This window comes from Callorhinus ursinus, unplaced genomic scaffold (genome assembly GCF_003265705.2).
Source record: "Callorhinus ursinus isolate GAN/ISIS: 27379988/994484 unplaced genomic scaffold, GSC_fseal_2.0 scaffold62, whole genome shotgun sequence".
Taxonomy (NCBI): domain Eukaryota; kingdom Metazoa; phylum Chordata; class Mammalia; order Carnivora; family Otariidae; genus Callorhinus; species Callorhinus ursinus.
Window position 1 is genome coordinate 6,061,540 of NW_027397124.1, and position 18,276 is coordinate 6,079,815.

The 18,276-nt window shown below is 45.5% G+C and overlaps 1 protein-coding gene across 5 annotated transcripts in view; it reads right to left on the minus strand.

Annotated features, from left to right (window-relative positions):
* Positions 1–1,881: 1,881 nt before the first annotated feature.
* The window catches only part of SVIL (supervillin), a 233,511-nt gene continuing 217,116 nt past the window's right edge, over positions 1,882–18,276 (minus strand). For all 5 annotated transcript variants that reach the window (XM_073885529.1, XM_073885531.1, XM_073885530.1 and 2 more), the window contains 9 exons: positions 14,866–15,017; positions 12,451–12,556; positions 11,625–11,832; positions 9,853–9,986; positions 7,784–7,939; positions 6,016–6,159; positions 4,866–4,990; positions 2,953–3,108; positions 1,882–2,854 (listed from right to left, as the gene is read on the minus strand). In XM_073885529.1, the coding sequence (XP_073741630.1) occupies positions 2,768–2,854; positions 2,953–3,108; positions 4,866–4,990; positions 6,016–6,159; positions 7,784–7,939; positions 9,853–9,986; positions 11,625–11,832; positions 12,451–12,556; positions 14,866–15,017 (1,268 nt within the window). In that variant the 3' untranslated portion in view covers positions 1,882–2,767. The remainder of the gene's footprint in view (positions 2,855–2,952; positions 3,109–4,865; positions 4,991–6,015; positions 6,160–7,783; positions 7,940–9,852; positions 9,987–11,624; positions 11,833–12,450; positions 12,557–14,865; positions 15,018–18,276) is intronic.

Below are 18,276 nucleotides of genomic sequence, written 5' to 3' on the forward strand. Positions count from 1 at the left end.
AATGCTGCTATGAACATTCGTGTGCAAGTCTCCATGTGGATAAAGTGTTACTTTTATAATCAGAAAAAAAAAATGACAAAAGTAGAGACCAATATGGATGTGGATTTTCAAGCTGTTTCTGGAATGCATCTTCTTTTAGCAAAATGGGAGCTCTGTAATTGGGGCCAAAGTTTTAAAATAAGGAGGGAAAGACGTGGGTCCCTGAGCCGGATTTCCCTGACCCTGACCTGTGCACGGCCCAAGAGGAACAGGGACAATGGTTTCTCTCCTCTGGAAACTGATGGTATTCGCACAGGTCCTTCATTGCCTCCGAACGCACGTGGCATGTCATGAGTCCCACGGCAGCTCTGATTTCAATCCCAACCCAAACGGCATTCCTCTCTTCTGAAGTCCTGTGGTTCAAAAGCAGCAAATTAAGGCAGCTATGTGACTCTGCCGGGTTTAATACTCGTTTCCCCAAGGTGGTTTGCTTTTGGAGCAGCGGTGGAGAAAGGCCTGGAACACTGGCGCGAACTAACTAGGTGAGTTGTTCAGATTCAGCAATCCTAGATTTTAGGCTGGGTCCTTTCCCCCATGTGCAAAGTTCAAAAGTTGCAGCTGGGGAGGGAAAAGCATCAGAAAACATCAAGGAAGAGAGGATCCAGGTCTGTAAGCAGGAAAGAGATGCAGGAAATGACTCGGAGGAAAAGAGGCAAACAGGAAGTCCGTAGATAAAGGGACATGGGCACTCGCTTTACAGAGAAGAGGCAGGAAGCCACTGCTGGCACCTTATCTACACTGCCGATGACACTGATCTTATTGATCTTATCTATTGCCTCAGCAGGCTGTCCATGGAAGGTCTTCCAGCAACCCGAGCTCCTGTCCGCGTAGGCAGGGATCTGGGTGACTTTGAACTGTTGGTTGCCCCGCCTCCATCCTTTGGACGCTCCCCTGGTTGCCCTACAGGCTCTGAGCCCCTCCGTCCCTCTTTGCATTCTGCCTATGGACACATACTCTGAATGCCCCTGTCTCCTTTCCCCTCTACATTTGTTTCTTTGGAAGGTTCTACTCGTTCTGGTTTAATCTGTAATTCCGAGGTGTGGGACTGCACTGCTTTACTTCAACACCAATACTTCCCTATTTCAGCTACTAACAGTAACATCAACACCAGCAGATATCAGCACTTGACAATATCCAAAGAGCTTCTGCTTGATCTTCACAGAGAATCAGTCCTAGGATGTGGGCAGGATAGCTAGTATTGACTCCTTTTCTTTCAAACTGAGGCAATCAAGGTGGTAAAGTTCAGTGACTGCCAATATCCCAGAGTCTCAGAGCGGTGGGCCCAGGGGTGGCTGATAGGCCGCAGGGTGCAGGCCCAGGGTTGGGGCACACAAGCAACGTTAAGTGATAATGTCTAAAGCCAATGTGCTCTTACCTGATGTGTTAAACTGAGACCAAAACGGGGGTGGGTGCGTGGGATGGGTGCGTGGGATGGGTGCAGTGACAACTCACAGCAGGTCTGTGGAATTCATTCAAAACCCCGGATGTGGGATTTTACGAATATAGGAGCCTGTGAGGAGTTTTCTCATTGTTAGATTTTCTAAATGCTTATATGTTCAATATTCTTAAAAAGACACTGAGATCCTAAATATGAAATGCAGAAATAGTTTTAGGGTAAAAAGCTTCTGTTGAGTGATGATTTGCAAAAATACGTCTTCAATACAGTACTCAGAACGAATGTTATGGGTCCAATGTCTATTCAGTTATATGACCCTATTATAAAATCTTGCCCTAAACTAAAAGTTATAGCACTTAATATTTAATGGCAAAATACTGATACTAGGTTAACATTTACAAAAAACCCCCACATTTTTCAGAAAGGAACATGCTTGGGATCCAATGTGAAACAATCAATTATTGTGTTTATTCTTGAAGCTTTTATTTTGGAGTCCTGTGTCACAAAATGACATATTTTGTGTTTACAACAGGTATTAGAAATTTGAGATTTTTTAAAATTTCTACTATTTTAGAGTAAAATTGGATATAATGTTCCAAACCATCATCAAAAAAAAAAAAACGCAGAGCAAACTTTTCTGTATATAAACTGTACATAAAAACAAGGCACTATACATTTCGGGGAGATATTAAGGTAGAAAGGTGGATGTGCACAGATTCTTCAGAGCCCATGCCAGGAAGTACAAATCCATTTGTTCATTTTAGCACCGGAAGCAGCACTCAGAATAAGTCAGACTTAATGCTGAAGGAGATGTTTCTGAACGTGAGTGAAGATACACAGGGGTGCGAGAGCTAATTTCACAGAAGCAATTCCATCTACCTTTTAATATTATTTTGACACCAAAAGAAAAACAATCTTAAGAGTGAATGAATACATATTGCTTTGTTAAATACATATTTGCTTTATATGGTGTTTATATAAATATATATATTTTAGAACCCACAAGTTATCAAAATAACACTTTATTAAGAGAATTGCTTCCAAAAAAGGTGGGCAGTGCGGCAGTTTCCGCACACGTGCACATAGGGACGCCTTTATTAACATTACCTGTTGAATCGTGGAAAGAGAGTTTCCAAAGGGTCCGCTTAAACATTCACAAAATACACAAATCTGGGACAAGCAGTAGAGCTAATAACTTCAGGTTTTGGAAAACTGATTAAAAAATCTTTTTTTTTTTTTTTTAATACCAGTCCAAAAAAAAAAAAAATACCCATTTCCCTGGTCCAATGGTATTGAAAGTGACGACAGAGGTTCCTCCAGCATCTCTCCCGCTCAGAACAGACCTTTTGCTTTCTTCAGGTTCACCTGCTTCCAGGCGGGCAGTGCATTGTATTCGTCCCTTGTTATGTCTAGTGCAAACTGCAAAATCGGGAGAAATGCCCAGCGGGTGAGTACAAGGACTCCCATCCCAGCCAAGCGTGTTGTTTAAACGCTATCACACGTGAAGACATGCTTACCTCAAAGTCTTCATCAGTGAGATAAAGCTCAAGCTTCAGAGGATCAACTCCCTCGGGCAGTGGCCTGGCTAGCAGATCGGCCAGTGGGTAAATGGTTTTACAGAGCTTGGCTAAGACATCTTCCACAAGGGTGATCTGATTGGAAACTTCCGTATCCTAGAGAAGAGGAGGGAGCAGAGAGAATTTCACGCCCTGCATCTGCGCAAATGCTTTACCGCGCATGGGCGCAAACACAGCCCTACTGTCCACTCTGTGTCCCAGCTGGAGAGGCTCGCTCAGGCAGAAGCAGGCTCTGAAATGGAAAGGAATTGCCCAAAGCAATTCATATAATGGAATTTGTTTAAAAGTATTTAAAAATAACCTTAAAAGGAGTCACATCCTTTCCTATCAGCCCCATTTCTTAATCTGGACTAGAAAAAGGTAAGAAAATGTGTCTAGAAGATGCTGTTGAATCTAGATTTAAAAAAAAAAACTGCATTAAACAATGAATCATGGAACATTACATTAAAAAAAAAAAAAAAACACTGTGCATGTAATCTGAACAGGTTATTCCAGGTAAACGATCTTCCTCTGTTAAACCCGGAATCCCAGATTGGCTGCCCTCCTTTTGAGTGGCGGGAATGAACGACTAACGGTGTTGCCAAATTCATCAGTGATGGTACAGACTAGCGCTCACGGAGTGGGTTTTGGAGCAAGCCTGCACCTGAGACCCGGGACAAGCTACGGCAGGTCTCTGTGCCTCCGCTCCTTCCCTAGAAAAACGAGGATAACACGAAGACTACTGTGAAAATAAAGGAGAAAATACATGCCAAGTGCTTAGAGCCGTGCCTGGCACCCAGCAAGCACCTGGCGATTGTGTTGTTACTACAGGCTGGTGTAGGAAGCCTGAAGTCCCTGGCCAGAAGCCCGTGGGCCTGCACATGATGCTCCAAGCCCACTGCCGCCCCGGGACCTACAGCGGATGCAGGGAACCAGGGCAGTTACAGCCTCTAGCTCAGACTGCAGGAGGCGGCGACGGTCCGCATCGTGCCTAGTGTGGATTGCACGTCTATGGTAAATGGAACCCTCTGCTATGACTGGCAGGCTCCTCCCCGTGTGGACCGAGTCCAGCCGGTGGCAGAGAGAGGTGAGGCTCAGCAGTGCACTGAACATCCATTGTTAAGGAGCAGTGAACTCTTTTTCTTTACACCTGTTCAGACCTCCCATAAAATACCCACGTCCTCTCCCTTGGAACAACAAAACAAAACAAAACAAAACCCCTTGGAATTGCTACTGCTTGCAATGTCAAAAACTTCTAACTTAAGAAATTTGACATAGCTGTACTAAGCTTTTTTTTTTTTCTATGTGGTTGGAAATTATAACGTTCTGGTTAATAATATGTTTTAGTAAATAAAGGTTTATGACAAATGCTTCCTGTGCTAACACCAGCTGGTCTCATAAAAGACTATTAATGAGCTATTAACACTGCTTATCGGGAGTGACTCACATTCATTCACCCAGTAATCTGAGCAGGTTAATCCATCACAGGTTTATTCTGTGTCTCCTCTAACACAAGGTTAATGTCTGAAACAAGAGGATTTTGTTGTGCCTTAGCATGGCCCTTGAGAAGCAACAGATTTTTAGCTAACAGAAGGAAGAGACGGCAGCTTTTATTTATGTATATTCTTCAGAGTAATTAAGTTCACCTTTGCTTTTCTTTTAACTTGAGCACCAGGTGTAGAAAATTAACCAAGAGTTCAAATGATTTCTTCTATTGCTGAGCTAATTCTACGTAGGCTTGTTAACGTGTTGTAAAAGAAAAAAACGTTTTCTCACTTTGGGAAAATGCAATTGGATGCTTCTCCCCAAGGTAAAGTCAACGCACAATCTGAAAGGCGGGGAGCTATCTTCACGGGGAGAGAAAGCGCGCTCACCATTTCCGTGATTTCAGCGATGTCCTCTCTGTGCTCCCAGCTGGGGAACATGTTGGTGAACGTCAGGGGCTCCAGACCAGCGTGGATAAGGTAAGACTTGGGGGGTGGCCTCTTGATATTTTTTCCTGTAGGTACACAGAAGGCAATGTCAGTACACCCAGGGGTTGGGTCCGAAGAACTGGGCTTTCTCTGATTTCCCTTGAAATCTTTTCTTGTTTGGATCCCTTATGGTTAAAATGCAAGTTTGGGAGTAGTTCATAACAACACCTGGATGATGTTTATACAAAATGTCAATTTTATGATATAATGGTGCATAAAATTGCATGTAATTGACCTGAGTCTGACAAAATGCTTCTAGAACTCTGGATGGGAGAAAGCCTCTCTCCGTGGCTTCTGGGTAAGACATTTTCTTTCTCTTGTGCTCACGTGTGGAGAATACCTTTGCCTTCCTAATGCAGCATTAGGTTCAATGACAGTTAAACAGCTAATGACAGCATTTTATAAGCCACTCTAACTTAAACATTTGGTGGAAATTTTTTAATTATCACTGACGAGCTTTTTCAAGAGAAAATCGACTATACAAACTCAGTGAAACTAATCCATGAAACCTTAAAAATTAAGAAATTAATGGCATTCTCACTTTATAAAGATACTATAAATTTTAGGTGGACAGTATAGTAAAAAGCCATGAGTTCACTATAGATCTTTTTTTAAATATATAACACTAAAAATAATAATGAATAATAAAAAGGTTGCCATCAGCTCTCCAGCCCGTGTGGGGGAGCTTCCCACTCTCAGTGTGACACTGTGTGTGGGTGGAGGCCCACGCGTCCCCAGCATGACTCATTCCCAGTGCAAAAAGGTTTTCATCAGTCCAGGGTATTCCACAATATAGCCTTTGACCTTGAGGATAGCGACTTAGGTGGCCCAGTTATATAAAAGAGAAAAATGAATTCTCATTCATGCTGATAGCCAAGAACACACTAATCTCAAATTAAGAAGCCTTAAAAAATTAAAGGGGGAAAAAAACTTGGCTTCATCACTGTCTGGCAGGCTTTTTATCAAGGCTGGCTGGCCCACACAGGAAGGGGAAGGCTGGTCTGCGGCCCCCACACGGTGGGCGAAGCCGCGGTGTGGCCGTGGCCCTCACCTTTGCAGTACTGGAGCACGGTCTCCATGGCGCTCTTCCGGTCGGAGGCCCAGCGAATGCGGGCCGAACCGGTGATCTTGTTCTCGATGGGCCACCAGCCTTGCCAGAGGTACACCTCATGGTGATTGTCAACAAGGAAAAGAGCTGTGAGGGCGAGGACAGATGAGACAATCAGGGGCTCCTCCGTGGATGCTACCAGCTCACTCTTCCCGAAACCTAAAGGAGGCCTTCCCTCCCTGTTGCTTTTGTTGGGGGCGGGGGCAGAATCCCCTTGGCAGGGGCCAGGGGATGGTGTCCGTGATGCCTCAGCCCTTTGAACATTCAATCAGAAAAAGCCTCTGGGCAGAGAGAGGTGGTATCTGTGATGCCCGCCTCTTCCCTTCCCCCTCCCCACACCCTGTCTCCCCCAGCCCCTCCTCGGCGGCGCAGGCCTGCTGGTGGCCCTTCTGGGAACTGCAGCGAGCTGAGTGGAGGGATAGTGCACGTGCCACTCAAGGGCTTGTGAGCACTGTGTATCTCCCAAGAGCAGATTAAACACTGGAGAGTGCATCTCCCTTGCCCTACAGGTCACTGATGTTCATGCCCCATGTGTGACTGCTTCGTAGGCGACTAAGTTCAGGGTTCTTTGCGAGAAAAACAAGCTTTAAGAAGTAGATGTGTTCTACCGCTTCCTCCCCTCTTCTTCTCATCCAACGGTTACCCTGACTCTTACTCCATGTGGCTAAGGGGCTCTCACACTTACTAGGTCCTCCTGCCCTGAGTCCTTTCCTAACACGCATTTCAGGATGCTGTGCACACCACACGTGAAAAGCCCAAAGGAGATTGATAACCTATCTTGGGCCATAGCAGGAAGGGGGGTGGCGGGCAGCAGCCACTCTTGAGAAAGTTGCTAATACTTCCCACAGTGGCAAGGGCACCCGATGAGCTTTTTAGGTGGGGACCTGGGCGGCCAGGGTCCTGCGAGATTCCTGGCTATGGGGAGAAGGCACAAGGGCTCAGACTGGACTGCCGGAAGGCAGGAGGGTCCATGCAGCCCAGTCTCTGGTGATTGACTGTCCCAACCAGAACAAGAACACAGAGGTTCTGTCTTGAGGTAGAGGTCGAGTGGAAATAGCCCTGACCCTGGGATCAGAAGACATGGGTGGGAGCCTCAGCCCTGCCCTCCGGCCTTGGCTCGGCAGACGCCATTCTTTGGCTGACTCGGCAGATGCTCCCACCCCCTTGCTCCCTGGCCACTTGCTTTCCCAGGCTCCCTTGTAGCAGAGGGTGGTCATGTGACAGAGCTCTGGCCAATGGGATGTAATCAGAAGTTAGCAGGGGCTTCTGGGAAAGCTTTTGCTTTATCTGATAAAAGGGAGAGATGTGGCCATCCCTGTCCCTTTCCCTACCTCTTCTTCCTGTCTTGAAGGAAAACATGATGGCTGGAGCAGGGGCAGCCAACTGTGGACCATGAAGCAACAAGACTGAGGAGAGGCTGGGAGAACAGCAGAGATTCCAGGCCTGACACAGTTGTGCTCAACCTATTCTTAACTGACATATTTGGGTGAGTTAAGTAACTGGGTCTCGGTTTCTTAGACTGTAACATCTGGTTGATGTCCCCTTCCTTTTGGAGTAGGTGTGCGGATGAAATTAGGTAACATAAGAAAGTTACTTGCCAGTGTACTTGGCAAATAAAAACTGTTTACTAAATATGAACGTCAAATAAAAAGGCTCTTTGGAAGGTGTATCTTCTGCGGCTCAGCCCGACACCCCCTTCCGCCAGCCGTACCTGGCTGTGGTGCACTATAAAGATCTTCCTGCAGGAAGGGCATGGAATTGACCACAGAGGGGTCTCGGGCAGGGTACATGAATTCCGTGGCTGAGAAGTCACCGGAGGAACTGCTGAGGATGAACAGGCGGGGTGTGAAGTTAAAATTTCCAGGATCTTTGAAAGAAAAGAGAACAAAGCTGAAGACAAAATAGGCACCAAAGTACACCCCAGATAGATTAGGGAATTAAGGTAAAACACAAAATAATCCAAAAATGAGTGTGAAGAGAGGTAAGATTTATCTGAACTTGGAGGTGGGGAAGGCCTTTTTAATCATAAGTATAAAATAAGTAATGAAGGGAGAATGGATTTATGTGTTGACAGTATAAAAATGAAAAATTTCATTGCAAAAAAACCCCAAAGTGAAAAGGCAAGTGACACAATGAGAAATATGGAAACTTGTTAATATCTTTAGTATATAAAGAAATATAATAAAGATAAATATCTCAATGAAAATGCATAAAAGGCAAAAATAAAACATTCACCAAAGTAGAAATAGAAATGACTAAAAAAAAAAAAATACATACAGTGTTTAACAGAACTTCTTCCAATTTAAAACATTAAGTTAGAAGAGTGCTTAGATATCAGTTTTTGGCCAAGAGGAAAAGGTAACCTACCAAGTCTCTGTTGAAAATGTACACTCTCGTATGTATACTGCTGGTGAGAATGAAACTTGGTGCCAATGTCCTGGGGCACCCTTGTTGATATGTCCTCTAAATCTTTTCTACCTTTACCATAGCAGTTCTGTATCTAGGACTTTAACTAGAAATAAATGCAGATACTTATTTTAAATTTATCCACAATTCTATTGTATAATGAGGAAAAACTGGAAACGGCTCTAAACTAAAATTAAACTAAAAAAGACAGGTTAAGTAGAAAATGGCATATAGCATCTTCATGGAATACCCTGCAGCCACAAAAGTCTAAATATGAACAACTTGAGAAATTGTTCATAATAAAGGGAAAAATCAGGTTACAAAACTGTATACTGCAATCCAAAATTTTCTTAAATATAGATATGTATGGATCACGTAGAGAAAGGTTTGAGAGAGATGATTATAGGGGACTCAGTTTCTTTTTCAACCGTTCTCTGCTTTCAAACATTTTCCATCATCAACATGCATTATTAAGAGAAACCATATAGGGGCGCCTGGGTGGCTCAGCCATATAAGTATCCGACTCTTGATTTCAGCTCAGGTCATGATCTCAGGATCATGAGATGGAGCCCCTGCTTAAGATTCTCTCTCCCTCTGCTCCTCCCCCCTCCCAACCCCTGTTGTGTGTGTGCATGCAAAGGCTCTCTCAAAAAAATAAAGAAAAATAAAAGTTCATGAAAATTGAGAGGTGGTATAATGGAGTGGTGGTTCTGAGTACATCTCACTGTGGTTCAACCCTGGGCAGGTTGATGAACTGCCCCGTGCCTCAGTTTCCTCATCGGTAGGAACATGGTGGCATTAGGTTGTGAGTGCTGGGTATATCAGGTGCTTAGGTGGTGCCTGGCTCATCCTACACTGCTTAATACTTGTTAGCTCTTCTTATGTTCATCTGTATTGAAGTTGATCTGTATTTTGTGTATTTAAATACAAAACTGACTTATTCTCTAATCTGAACTCCATTGTGTCCCTGCACCCAGGAAGCTGGCCAAAACGAAAGCATCCTGTTCCCATAGGATCACAATGTGTCACTGCTCATCTGGTTTCCTGGAATTTTTGTCTTCCCTCTCTTCAAGTCACGCTTCACCTTCAAGGCTCTGTTTAAATGCCCTGTCTTCTGTGGGGCCATGCATGATTTTCCTGGTGGAACTAATCTTTTTTTCTTTTTAACTCAAAGCCTCCCTCATTTGTACCTCTTTTAGGACACACTAAAGTTTTATTTGGCATTATACCTGTCTTGCATATTATTTAGCATCCTTATTGGGTTGTAGGCCTGTGAGGACCTCTGTCTGATCCATTGGGTGTTGTACATAGTACAGGCTCAATAAATATGTATCGACTAAATTAGTGATGGAAGGCTACGGAATGTTCTATTACCTTGAAGCATGCAGTCGTAGGCTTTCCTATCTCTCCTTCCTAAAGCGTCCCAGAAGCCCAGGGGCTCGGATCCTTCGTCACACTCGTGTATTGTCACTTTGCTGCTACTATGCAGTCCTGCTTCCAGGGGGCATCTGCATGGAGAAAATCCAGTAGGGTTTTTTTTTTTTTTTTTTTTTTTTTTTTATAAGCCTTGGACATGTTGGCAGTACAAAATTATTCAAGACTAAATCTACAGACCGGTTCACCATCTCTCTTCTATTCTTTAACTAAAACAGTTCTCACCAATGAATGAAAACGTGCTCTGTGGTTTATGAGTGTGTGTGTGTGGGGGGGGTGCAATGAGAGGGACTGGCCTGGCCCTTAGAGAAGAATGTACGATTACATATAAAATGTAATGAAAGTGATATACATTTATATATATATATAACATACATACTTACTATTCCTTGTCCTCTCCTGCTAGAACCTAAGCTTCATGGGGATGGAGACTTGGGTTTTTCACTAGCCAAGTCCCTGGTCCCTAAATCTGGGCTTGGCACCAAGTACATGCTCAATCATACCTGCTGAGTGAATGAGTGAATGTGTTGTTTTTTCTCAGTGGTCCAAGGGGAAAAGCTGATGGACCAGGGATGCCTTTGACTAGCTCAGTGAAGGTCAGTTATCACTCCTCCCCGCTCCCTAGCGCACAGAACAGGGTCCGGAGAGGAGATGCTTGGCTTCCCAGCTGGCTGCCCATGGCAAGGGCCCTGGCCTGCGGGCTCTCCTTAGCGCGGGCTCCGCAAACGGTCCCAAGGGAACTCTGTCCCCACCACACTGCCCTGGGGCCCAGAGGATGGACTGGACCAAATGATACTTTGGTGGCATATTGTGGCCCTGGTAACTTTTCACTTTCACTGTTCGGATGTTACCACCGTCCTCCCGGGGTCTCAGCCTGAGGACGTGCTAGGCATCCCCCAAACGCCGGGGCGACGCTGGGCTCTGGCTGGCTGTCTACGGGGCCCGCTGGGCATGGGCCGCAGCCCCCTCTAGATGGTGACTGCGCAGGACAGCCCGCTCCCTTGCAGGCCTTCTCTTCCTGCTTCAGTTTTCCCTCTCCCCCTGTGGCCCTTGAGTACTGCCCCGGCACTGGGTGCTTCCTTGGGGAGCTGCCCGAGCGTGGGGGCCTGCCTGGGACAGAAACCAACCCCAGCCCCTGCTGTGCTGCGCCCCAGAACTGGCCCAGGCAGGCCGACCACTCCCTGGCAGGCGGCTGCCTTGGAGAATGCAGAAACACGGTCGTCCTCTGAAAAGGGGGCATCTCCTAGCCGGGCATGGTTGGTTGGTGGTCTCCCCAGCTCTTCTTCAGCTCAATGCTTTCTAACTTTCCACGGCTCTGGCAGAACTAAAACTCTGAACCCCTGAAAGATATTTGAAATTTGCTCTCTTTAAATGACTAAGGACTCCAGGCTTTTCGTTCAAAAAGACGAACTGTACCTACAAAGAAACTAAAGCACTTGTTGGGGTCATTTCCCTTGCTCCTCACTCCGCCTTTTATGGAGGCAGGTAAATCCTCAGAAAGTGGGGGAAGCCCTCACATCAGCAGTTTTACGGGAGATGTGTGTCACACCCGCTTGGAACGTGAGAGGCGGCTGACGAGGTTTATAACTACCCCCTGAAGTCACTTTAAGTACACCAGGGTTTCTATGGGCTTCTACTGGGTATCCTTCCCGCCTTAGCCTGCATCCCACAGGGAAGCCCCTTCTGGAGAGGCGCCCACGCACAACACTCACTGTTCTTTGATTTTATTTGCTGCAGTCCTTCCAACCTCCTTCGTGTGGGCTTGGGCTTTGCATCCGTGCCACAAGTAAATGAGGGCTTTATTTACGTTGAGGACAACCATGGAAGTCCTGGACCTCAGGCTACTACAGTGACAGGCTACTTCCAGCAAATTTCCTTCCACGGGCACTTCTCCTCGCACACAGTACAGCCTCCACTCGCCTGCAGGGGGCACCAGTGGCACAGAGTTAGGCCCGGTGCTGCCCCCAGAGCTGCCCTCCGTCTGCAGTCACCAGCCAGCACCACAGCCCAGCCCGGCCCAGCCTGGGGCGGGCAGCAGCTAGCTTACTGTCAGCCCAGAAAGCACATCCTTTTGAAGTTAGAAGCAGGTTCATGATGTAGAAAGACCATTTTTACAAATTTATAAATACCCAGGTAAATCCTATAACAGGCATATTTTAAAGAGGCTCCAAAGCTAAGCACTTTTTTTTTTCTTTTGGATGCCGGCCACCAAAAGTCTCATCATTTATAATGGACGACCCACTGCATTGTTTCTCTCTTAAGAAGAGACTGAGTCACCGAGGGGATTCAGTTTAAGGTGGAGTCATCTGTCAGCCTCCTGCATGCAAAGTCCTTTCCTGAAGTAAACTCCACAGCACTGGGGGTGGGCGGGGGGCGCTATGAGCTCCCCATACAGCTGATTTGTAAGGCAAACGTTAGGAGGCTTTCCGGGGTAAAGACACACCTATATAAAAGGAGATTTACTTTAACCCCTCTTGTGTATAAAAATATCTTCCAGGAGAGGGGAAAAAACCAAACTCCAATAGTGAAGTGACTTACTTTGCGCATTTTCTTCTTCCTCTTCCCGTCTCCCAGAGTGCACCACCATCCCCCCCTGGAAACACTGCAGAAAGCAGGGGGGCTCCTTTCCCTGCAGAACCTGGACCTTTCAACGTAAACACATTCAAGTAAGTAACATGTACTGGGTTTTCAGAGTTTTCAAAATAATACATGCCTATGGTAAAAAAAAATCTGGAAAATATCAAGAAGTGCACACAAAAGCCAGCGATAATACTATTATCTCAAGATAACCACCATAAAAATTCCAGGGCCTAGCTTTCCTTTCCAAGTATTTTTCAGGTATATGTCTTTCCCAGGCAAAAATAGGATTGCTCTTTTATGTTACTTTATACTGATTTTCTTCACGTGATGTATTTCGGTCACCAAAGGCTCTTGAAACATGAGTTTTGACATTTCAATGGTATTCCATGGCATAGATGTAACATGACTGACTTAAACACATTTCAACAAAGTCTGCCTCTCAGCAAGGAAAATGGCTGATCACTTAGTAATTCTAGGGGAAAGAACAGTTTCTTTTGCAACCATGCCCAGAGTCCACTCACAGCGCTGTGGGCCTACTGACCACGGCCTCCCCCTCGCCTGTGAACCGCTGTGTTCCAGCAGGTGGTAGCTGCTCATAAACTGTGTGGGTTGACTCCACTCACTCTCACTCCGGCTAGACATTTTCCTTTAACAAGGAAACTGTTGATTGAGCCTGGCAGTCCAGGCACACCAAAAGGTAGGAAGCATTTCCCACCAAGTGTTAACCAATCTCAGGGCCCGTTCTGCATAATTAAGTACCATTTTGTGGCAGTGTTTTATAGGTCTGAAGTGTTTTTACATCCGTTGGCTTGACAAAAAAAAAAAAAATAATGCAATGCTCAAACTAGAGAGGTTAAGACTCAAAATTCTAAGGGGGATTTTGAAGGCATGATTAAAACATGGCCTTTACAAAAATTAAAAAGGCAGTTGAAATGACCCACAATTAAGAATAAATTAAAATGCAGTGGTCTCTAACAATTATTTACAATTATTATATGGTCTACAGTAGCAAATATATATTTTTTAGGGAAGAGGAGCAGCTCTTAGAAGGCTGAGTGCTGATCTATTCTGGAGAAAATTCACCTGTTCTCTTCCCTGGTGCTATTGTTACCTACTCATTAGAGGTCGTGAAGATATTGCACATGGCATCATGTTCTCCCCAAAACCCCACAGTCAACTCTTAATTACTAAAGGGTGGGACCCGAGGCAAAGATAATCCGAACATCAAAAAGTACTGTTTACAAAGCTTTGGCACTGGCATTAAACAGGCCCTGCGGTTATAATGGTAGGGAAAACCAGCACACACTATCTCTTTCATGCTTGCAGGGAAAGAGAAAATAAATAAGTAAACACAAAGTATTCAAAGTGTAAACAATATGACAAATTAATTATGTAGTTTTAAGCAGTGGCAAGAATGGTAAGTGTTATAAAACAGAGTAACAGGACAGAGAACAGGAAGGGATTTGGATAAAATAGGTGACACTTGAACAGCTATCTGAATCTTCTGAGGTTGAAAGTTACTATGGATACAGAGGAACTTGTGGGAATGGGAAATTGTGCAAAGGCCCTGGGGTAGGGGGAAAGAGGTCTGAGGAATGGCAAAGAAGGCTAGAGTAGCCCCGGCCATGGTGCAAGATAGAGGGGTGGGGGGCGCGGTGGGAGCTGTGTGTAGTGCCAGCCACAGAGCCGCAGGCACACCACCAGGAAAACGCTTTGACTGCAGTCCATGTGTGATGGAGAACAAGGGAATGACATGATCTGACATGATCCAGAAAAAATCACTCAGGCTGCTGTGAGGAATGCAGATGATGGGAATCCTAATTTTTATCTTAATCTCTGATATTTCCCTAGGACAGATTTGTGTAAGTGGAAAAAGTGATCAGAGTTTATGAGGATTTTTAAGGTTCTTGACCCAAACTGCTTTTCAGGATGGCTGTTTCAAGCTATCCTTCCCAATCCTGCTAAAAAAATCCTGACCAGCCCCAGATCCATTCTTTATAAAACCTCCAGCAGTTTTAGAAGCGGAAAATAGCATGTCTTTGTTTTATTTACCATTCCTTGAGTATTAGTTAAGTGGAAACTTAAAAAAACAAAAAACAAAAAAAACCCCAAACCACTCACTGGCACTTTGTACTTGATTTGTGGATTTACTATTTGCAGATACAACATCTCCTTTAAGAGCACACGACTCCCGGCCAGGCGGTGGGGAGGTGGGAGTGGAATCTGGGGAAGCCGGCCAGGACTAAGCGTCACTTGCATGATGCGGTCTTTGTTCACTGGACTGGCTCGTCAGGGGACCCGGCCCCCACCCTGGGGGCTCCGCAGGAAGGCCAAGTCTCTCCTCCCCTGGGGCAGCCACTTCCCAGGACTTACCTGGGCACCCCTCTCCTCATCCAGCTCCACCGTCATCAGAGCCGACGTGCCCTTCTCACTCACGGTTGACTGCCGGCCTTGCCAGAAAAAGTAGACACACTTCTCCTTGCCAGCCACCCGTACTGAGTGCTCTCCCTTTTGCCGACTTCCCACTGCAAACACACAGAACCCCATGAGGGCAGGGTAGTCAGCTGAGAAGCCAAAAGAAGAGCAAATACGTGGCTTTCTTCTTTAGGTTCCGTGAGGACAAACAGTGAAGAAATAGCTTTTGGGCGTGGGGCTGAGGAGAAAAACCATCTTTCTTCCCGTTAACTGATCCCGAGCCTCCAAACTGGAGACAAAAATGATCTCGCCTTCTTGATACCCTGAGAAAAACACCTGTCATCCTACAGGAAGGCGGCAGATCTCTCCAAGTATGTGACAGAGAAAAACGGTGGCTGCTGGAGCAGGACTCCCAAAGACACAAATGCATTTTCCATATCACGCCATTTTTTGGGGCAAAAGATTAGCTGGTAGAGAAAAGATATTGAGAACAACAGCTGGGCCAGCTTTAAGCACAAAGGGAAAAATTTAGTCTGTGAAAACGATTCTAATAAAAAAAACAAAACAAAAAAAAAACCACTCTGAAGTTTCCACATTCTGTCAGAAATGGAAGAGATCTATTGCTGACATACCACTTTCATAAACAACTCTGGGATTTCAATCCTATCTGTCTCCAGGACGGCAGCCAGGACGGAGGGACTCGGTCAACCTTAGCAGCCCCCAGGACACAGATCTCAATGAAGAGCAGGTGCGGAAAGTTCACTGGTCAAGGGGTCATCTGAAAAAGGCCGTATTTCAGACCTCGCCTTGCTACTTTTAGGGTATATACGGCACTCCAGACTGCTCTTTCATTCATTCATTCAGCAGATAGTTCTCAGGAGGCCAGGGCCATATTTATTTATTTAATTTTTTTGGCCCTTTAGCAAAGCACTCTATAAACAGTTTTCATAAATGATTATAATACTTCTTACGGCACTTTGCCTAAGCACAACCTTCAGTGCCATCTTTTGTGGACCTGAACTGGTCAAGTTCGTGTATTTTTAAGTGGACGAGAAGAAAGAGAAACAAACCATCAATGAATAGATCAGGCATATTCACAATTAGTTTGGAAGCCACTCCTTTGAAATTTCTGCTACTTTAGATAGGAACAAAACTTTGCCTTTGATTAGCAAATCCCACTCTTCAAAGTAGTGAAAACTAGTCCTGTCAGCAGGGGAAAAATATGCTTAAAACAGGTCACAGAAGTTGATACATATCTTGAAATTTGTTAGCACTTAAATACATTGTGTAAGTATATATTCAGGTTTCAATAATAACCAGTGTTTTACCACCTACCATCCTAATGTGGACTTCCCTATCTATATCTAAAAGGGCGCCTGGGTGGCTCAGTCGTTAAGCGTCTACCTTCGGCTCAGGTCATGATCCCAGGGTCCTGGGATCGAGTCCCACATCAGGCTCCCTGCTCAGCGGGAAGTCTGCTTCTCCCTCTCCCACTCCCCCTGCTTGTATTCCCTCTCTCGCTGACTCTCTGTCAAATAAATAAAATCTTAAAAAAATAATAAAATAGAAATATTTTCTTAAAATATTTCATAATAGTTTTCAGTATTTTTCCTTGGAATTTTCATCAGTATACCCAAATTTAATCCTACACACAACTTAATTCTTATTTCATTTATTTTTAATTTTAGCAAAGATTCAGCTTTCATCAGTAAGACATTATGGACTGTAACCTTTATAGACTTGATCAGATGGCTAATTTAAAGTGTTGATGTCTCGTGCCTCAAAATACTTTCTGGAGTCAGTTTGTGAGCAGTAGCTGTGTTTAGGAGTAACAGAAGACACGAAGAACGTAAAGGACTGCTCCGGGTCAGGTGGTCTTGCAGCAGAATCTCATTTACTGCTCACCAACTCCCGGCAGCTCGACCTGTATCATGCTCCGGAGCTGCCTGGCTCCATTACTGGGGCAGGACCCAAACTGCCAAGGCCTTCCCTGGAGTGCACGGTTCACTCCCCAAGGAGTTTCTCTGTGTGCCTGTGCAGGCTGCCTGGTGTCTGCCAGGAGGAAGACTGTCCTGTCTCTACAGCCAATGGTTTCTGCTGACCCTGTCCCGGAAGAGCTTCCCGAGCTCCGAGTTCAGTCTTGTTTGCAAGTGCGGCCCTTGAGGGGTACGAGTGATGAAGGGCTGGACCACAGTGGCCAAGGGGCCACAGTTGATGACATTCGGCTATGCTTCTCTGCTCCCAGAGGGACTGTCGGGAAATCAGAATGCTCCCTGCTGTAACTTAATGCTCTGCAGCTGGACTTCTTCAGAGTTGTAACTTAGCTCATAAAGAAGCTGCTGGAGCCGGCTGTGAGATGTGCATTGTGTTTACTAGAAAGAAATATGGAAAGTATTTGCCTCAAATCATTATTTCTTAGGGGCCTCCAAGAGAATGGTCTCTGAAGGCCTCAGAAATCTTGGATTCATGTGATTCACAGTGATTTTGCTTGTGTTGCTTAGGAGATCAGGCACGATTATTTCTGTCAGGCACATGCTAAACATTATACATACTAGATTCTAATAATCTGTAAACATGAGAGGCTATGGACTCTGAGAAACGTAAGGTTCTAGAGGGGAGGGGAGTGGGGGATGGGGTAGCCTGGTGATGGGTATTAAGGAGGGCACGTTCTGCGTGGAGCACTGGGTGTTATACGAAAACAATGAATCATGGAACACTACATCAAAAACTAATGATGTAATGTATGGTGACTAACATAACGTAATAAAATAAAATTTAAAAAAAAAGATTATAATAATCCGTGAGCTGGGTATCATGTCTGTTTTCTAGGTGAGAACACTGAAGCTCAGACAGGCTGTCACTTTACCCACCTTGCAGAGCTGGTATGTAGGGCCTGAGAGAAGATGCTGGCTGTATGGCCCCAGAGCCTGTGGCCTTTCCTCCAAGCCCTAGGGCCCCCTTACGAATGGGAAAGGGGCTTTCAGTGTCCTAATCTGCTCTCTACTGGCCGTGTGACTTTGGGCGGGGGCCTTACTGAGAAATCAGCAGAACCACACGGTACATCCCAGGGCGCCTCGGGCAGGCACTCAAGGACAATGTGCAGCAAAGCCCCCAGTGCTGTGCCTTGTGGGCCGGGGGCACCCCCCACAGCTCTGGGCGCAGCCTCCAATCCACTGGCCGCCAGCAGAGCCCGCCTCGGGGAACCTAGCTCTCCTCTCATGGCATGATGTCGCTGCTTCACCCACACCTGCCTTATTGGCATTTATGCTATATGATTCCTGAAGGCAGGACCTGATGGATTTACTTACTCCCTAAAATAAGTGTCTTATACCCAGAAGACAGATTAGGTGCTCAGTAAATGCTGCCAGG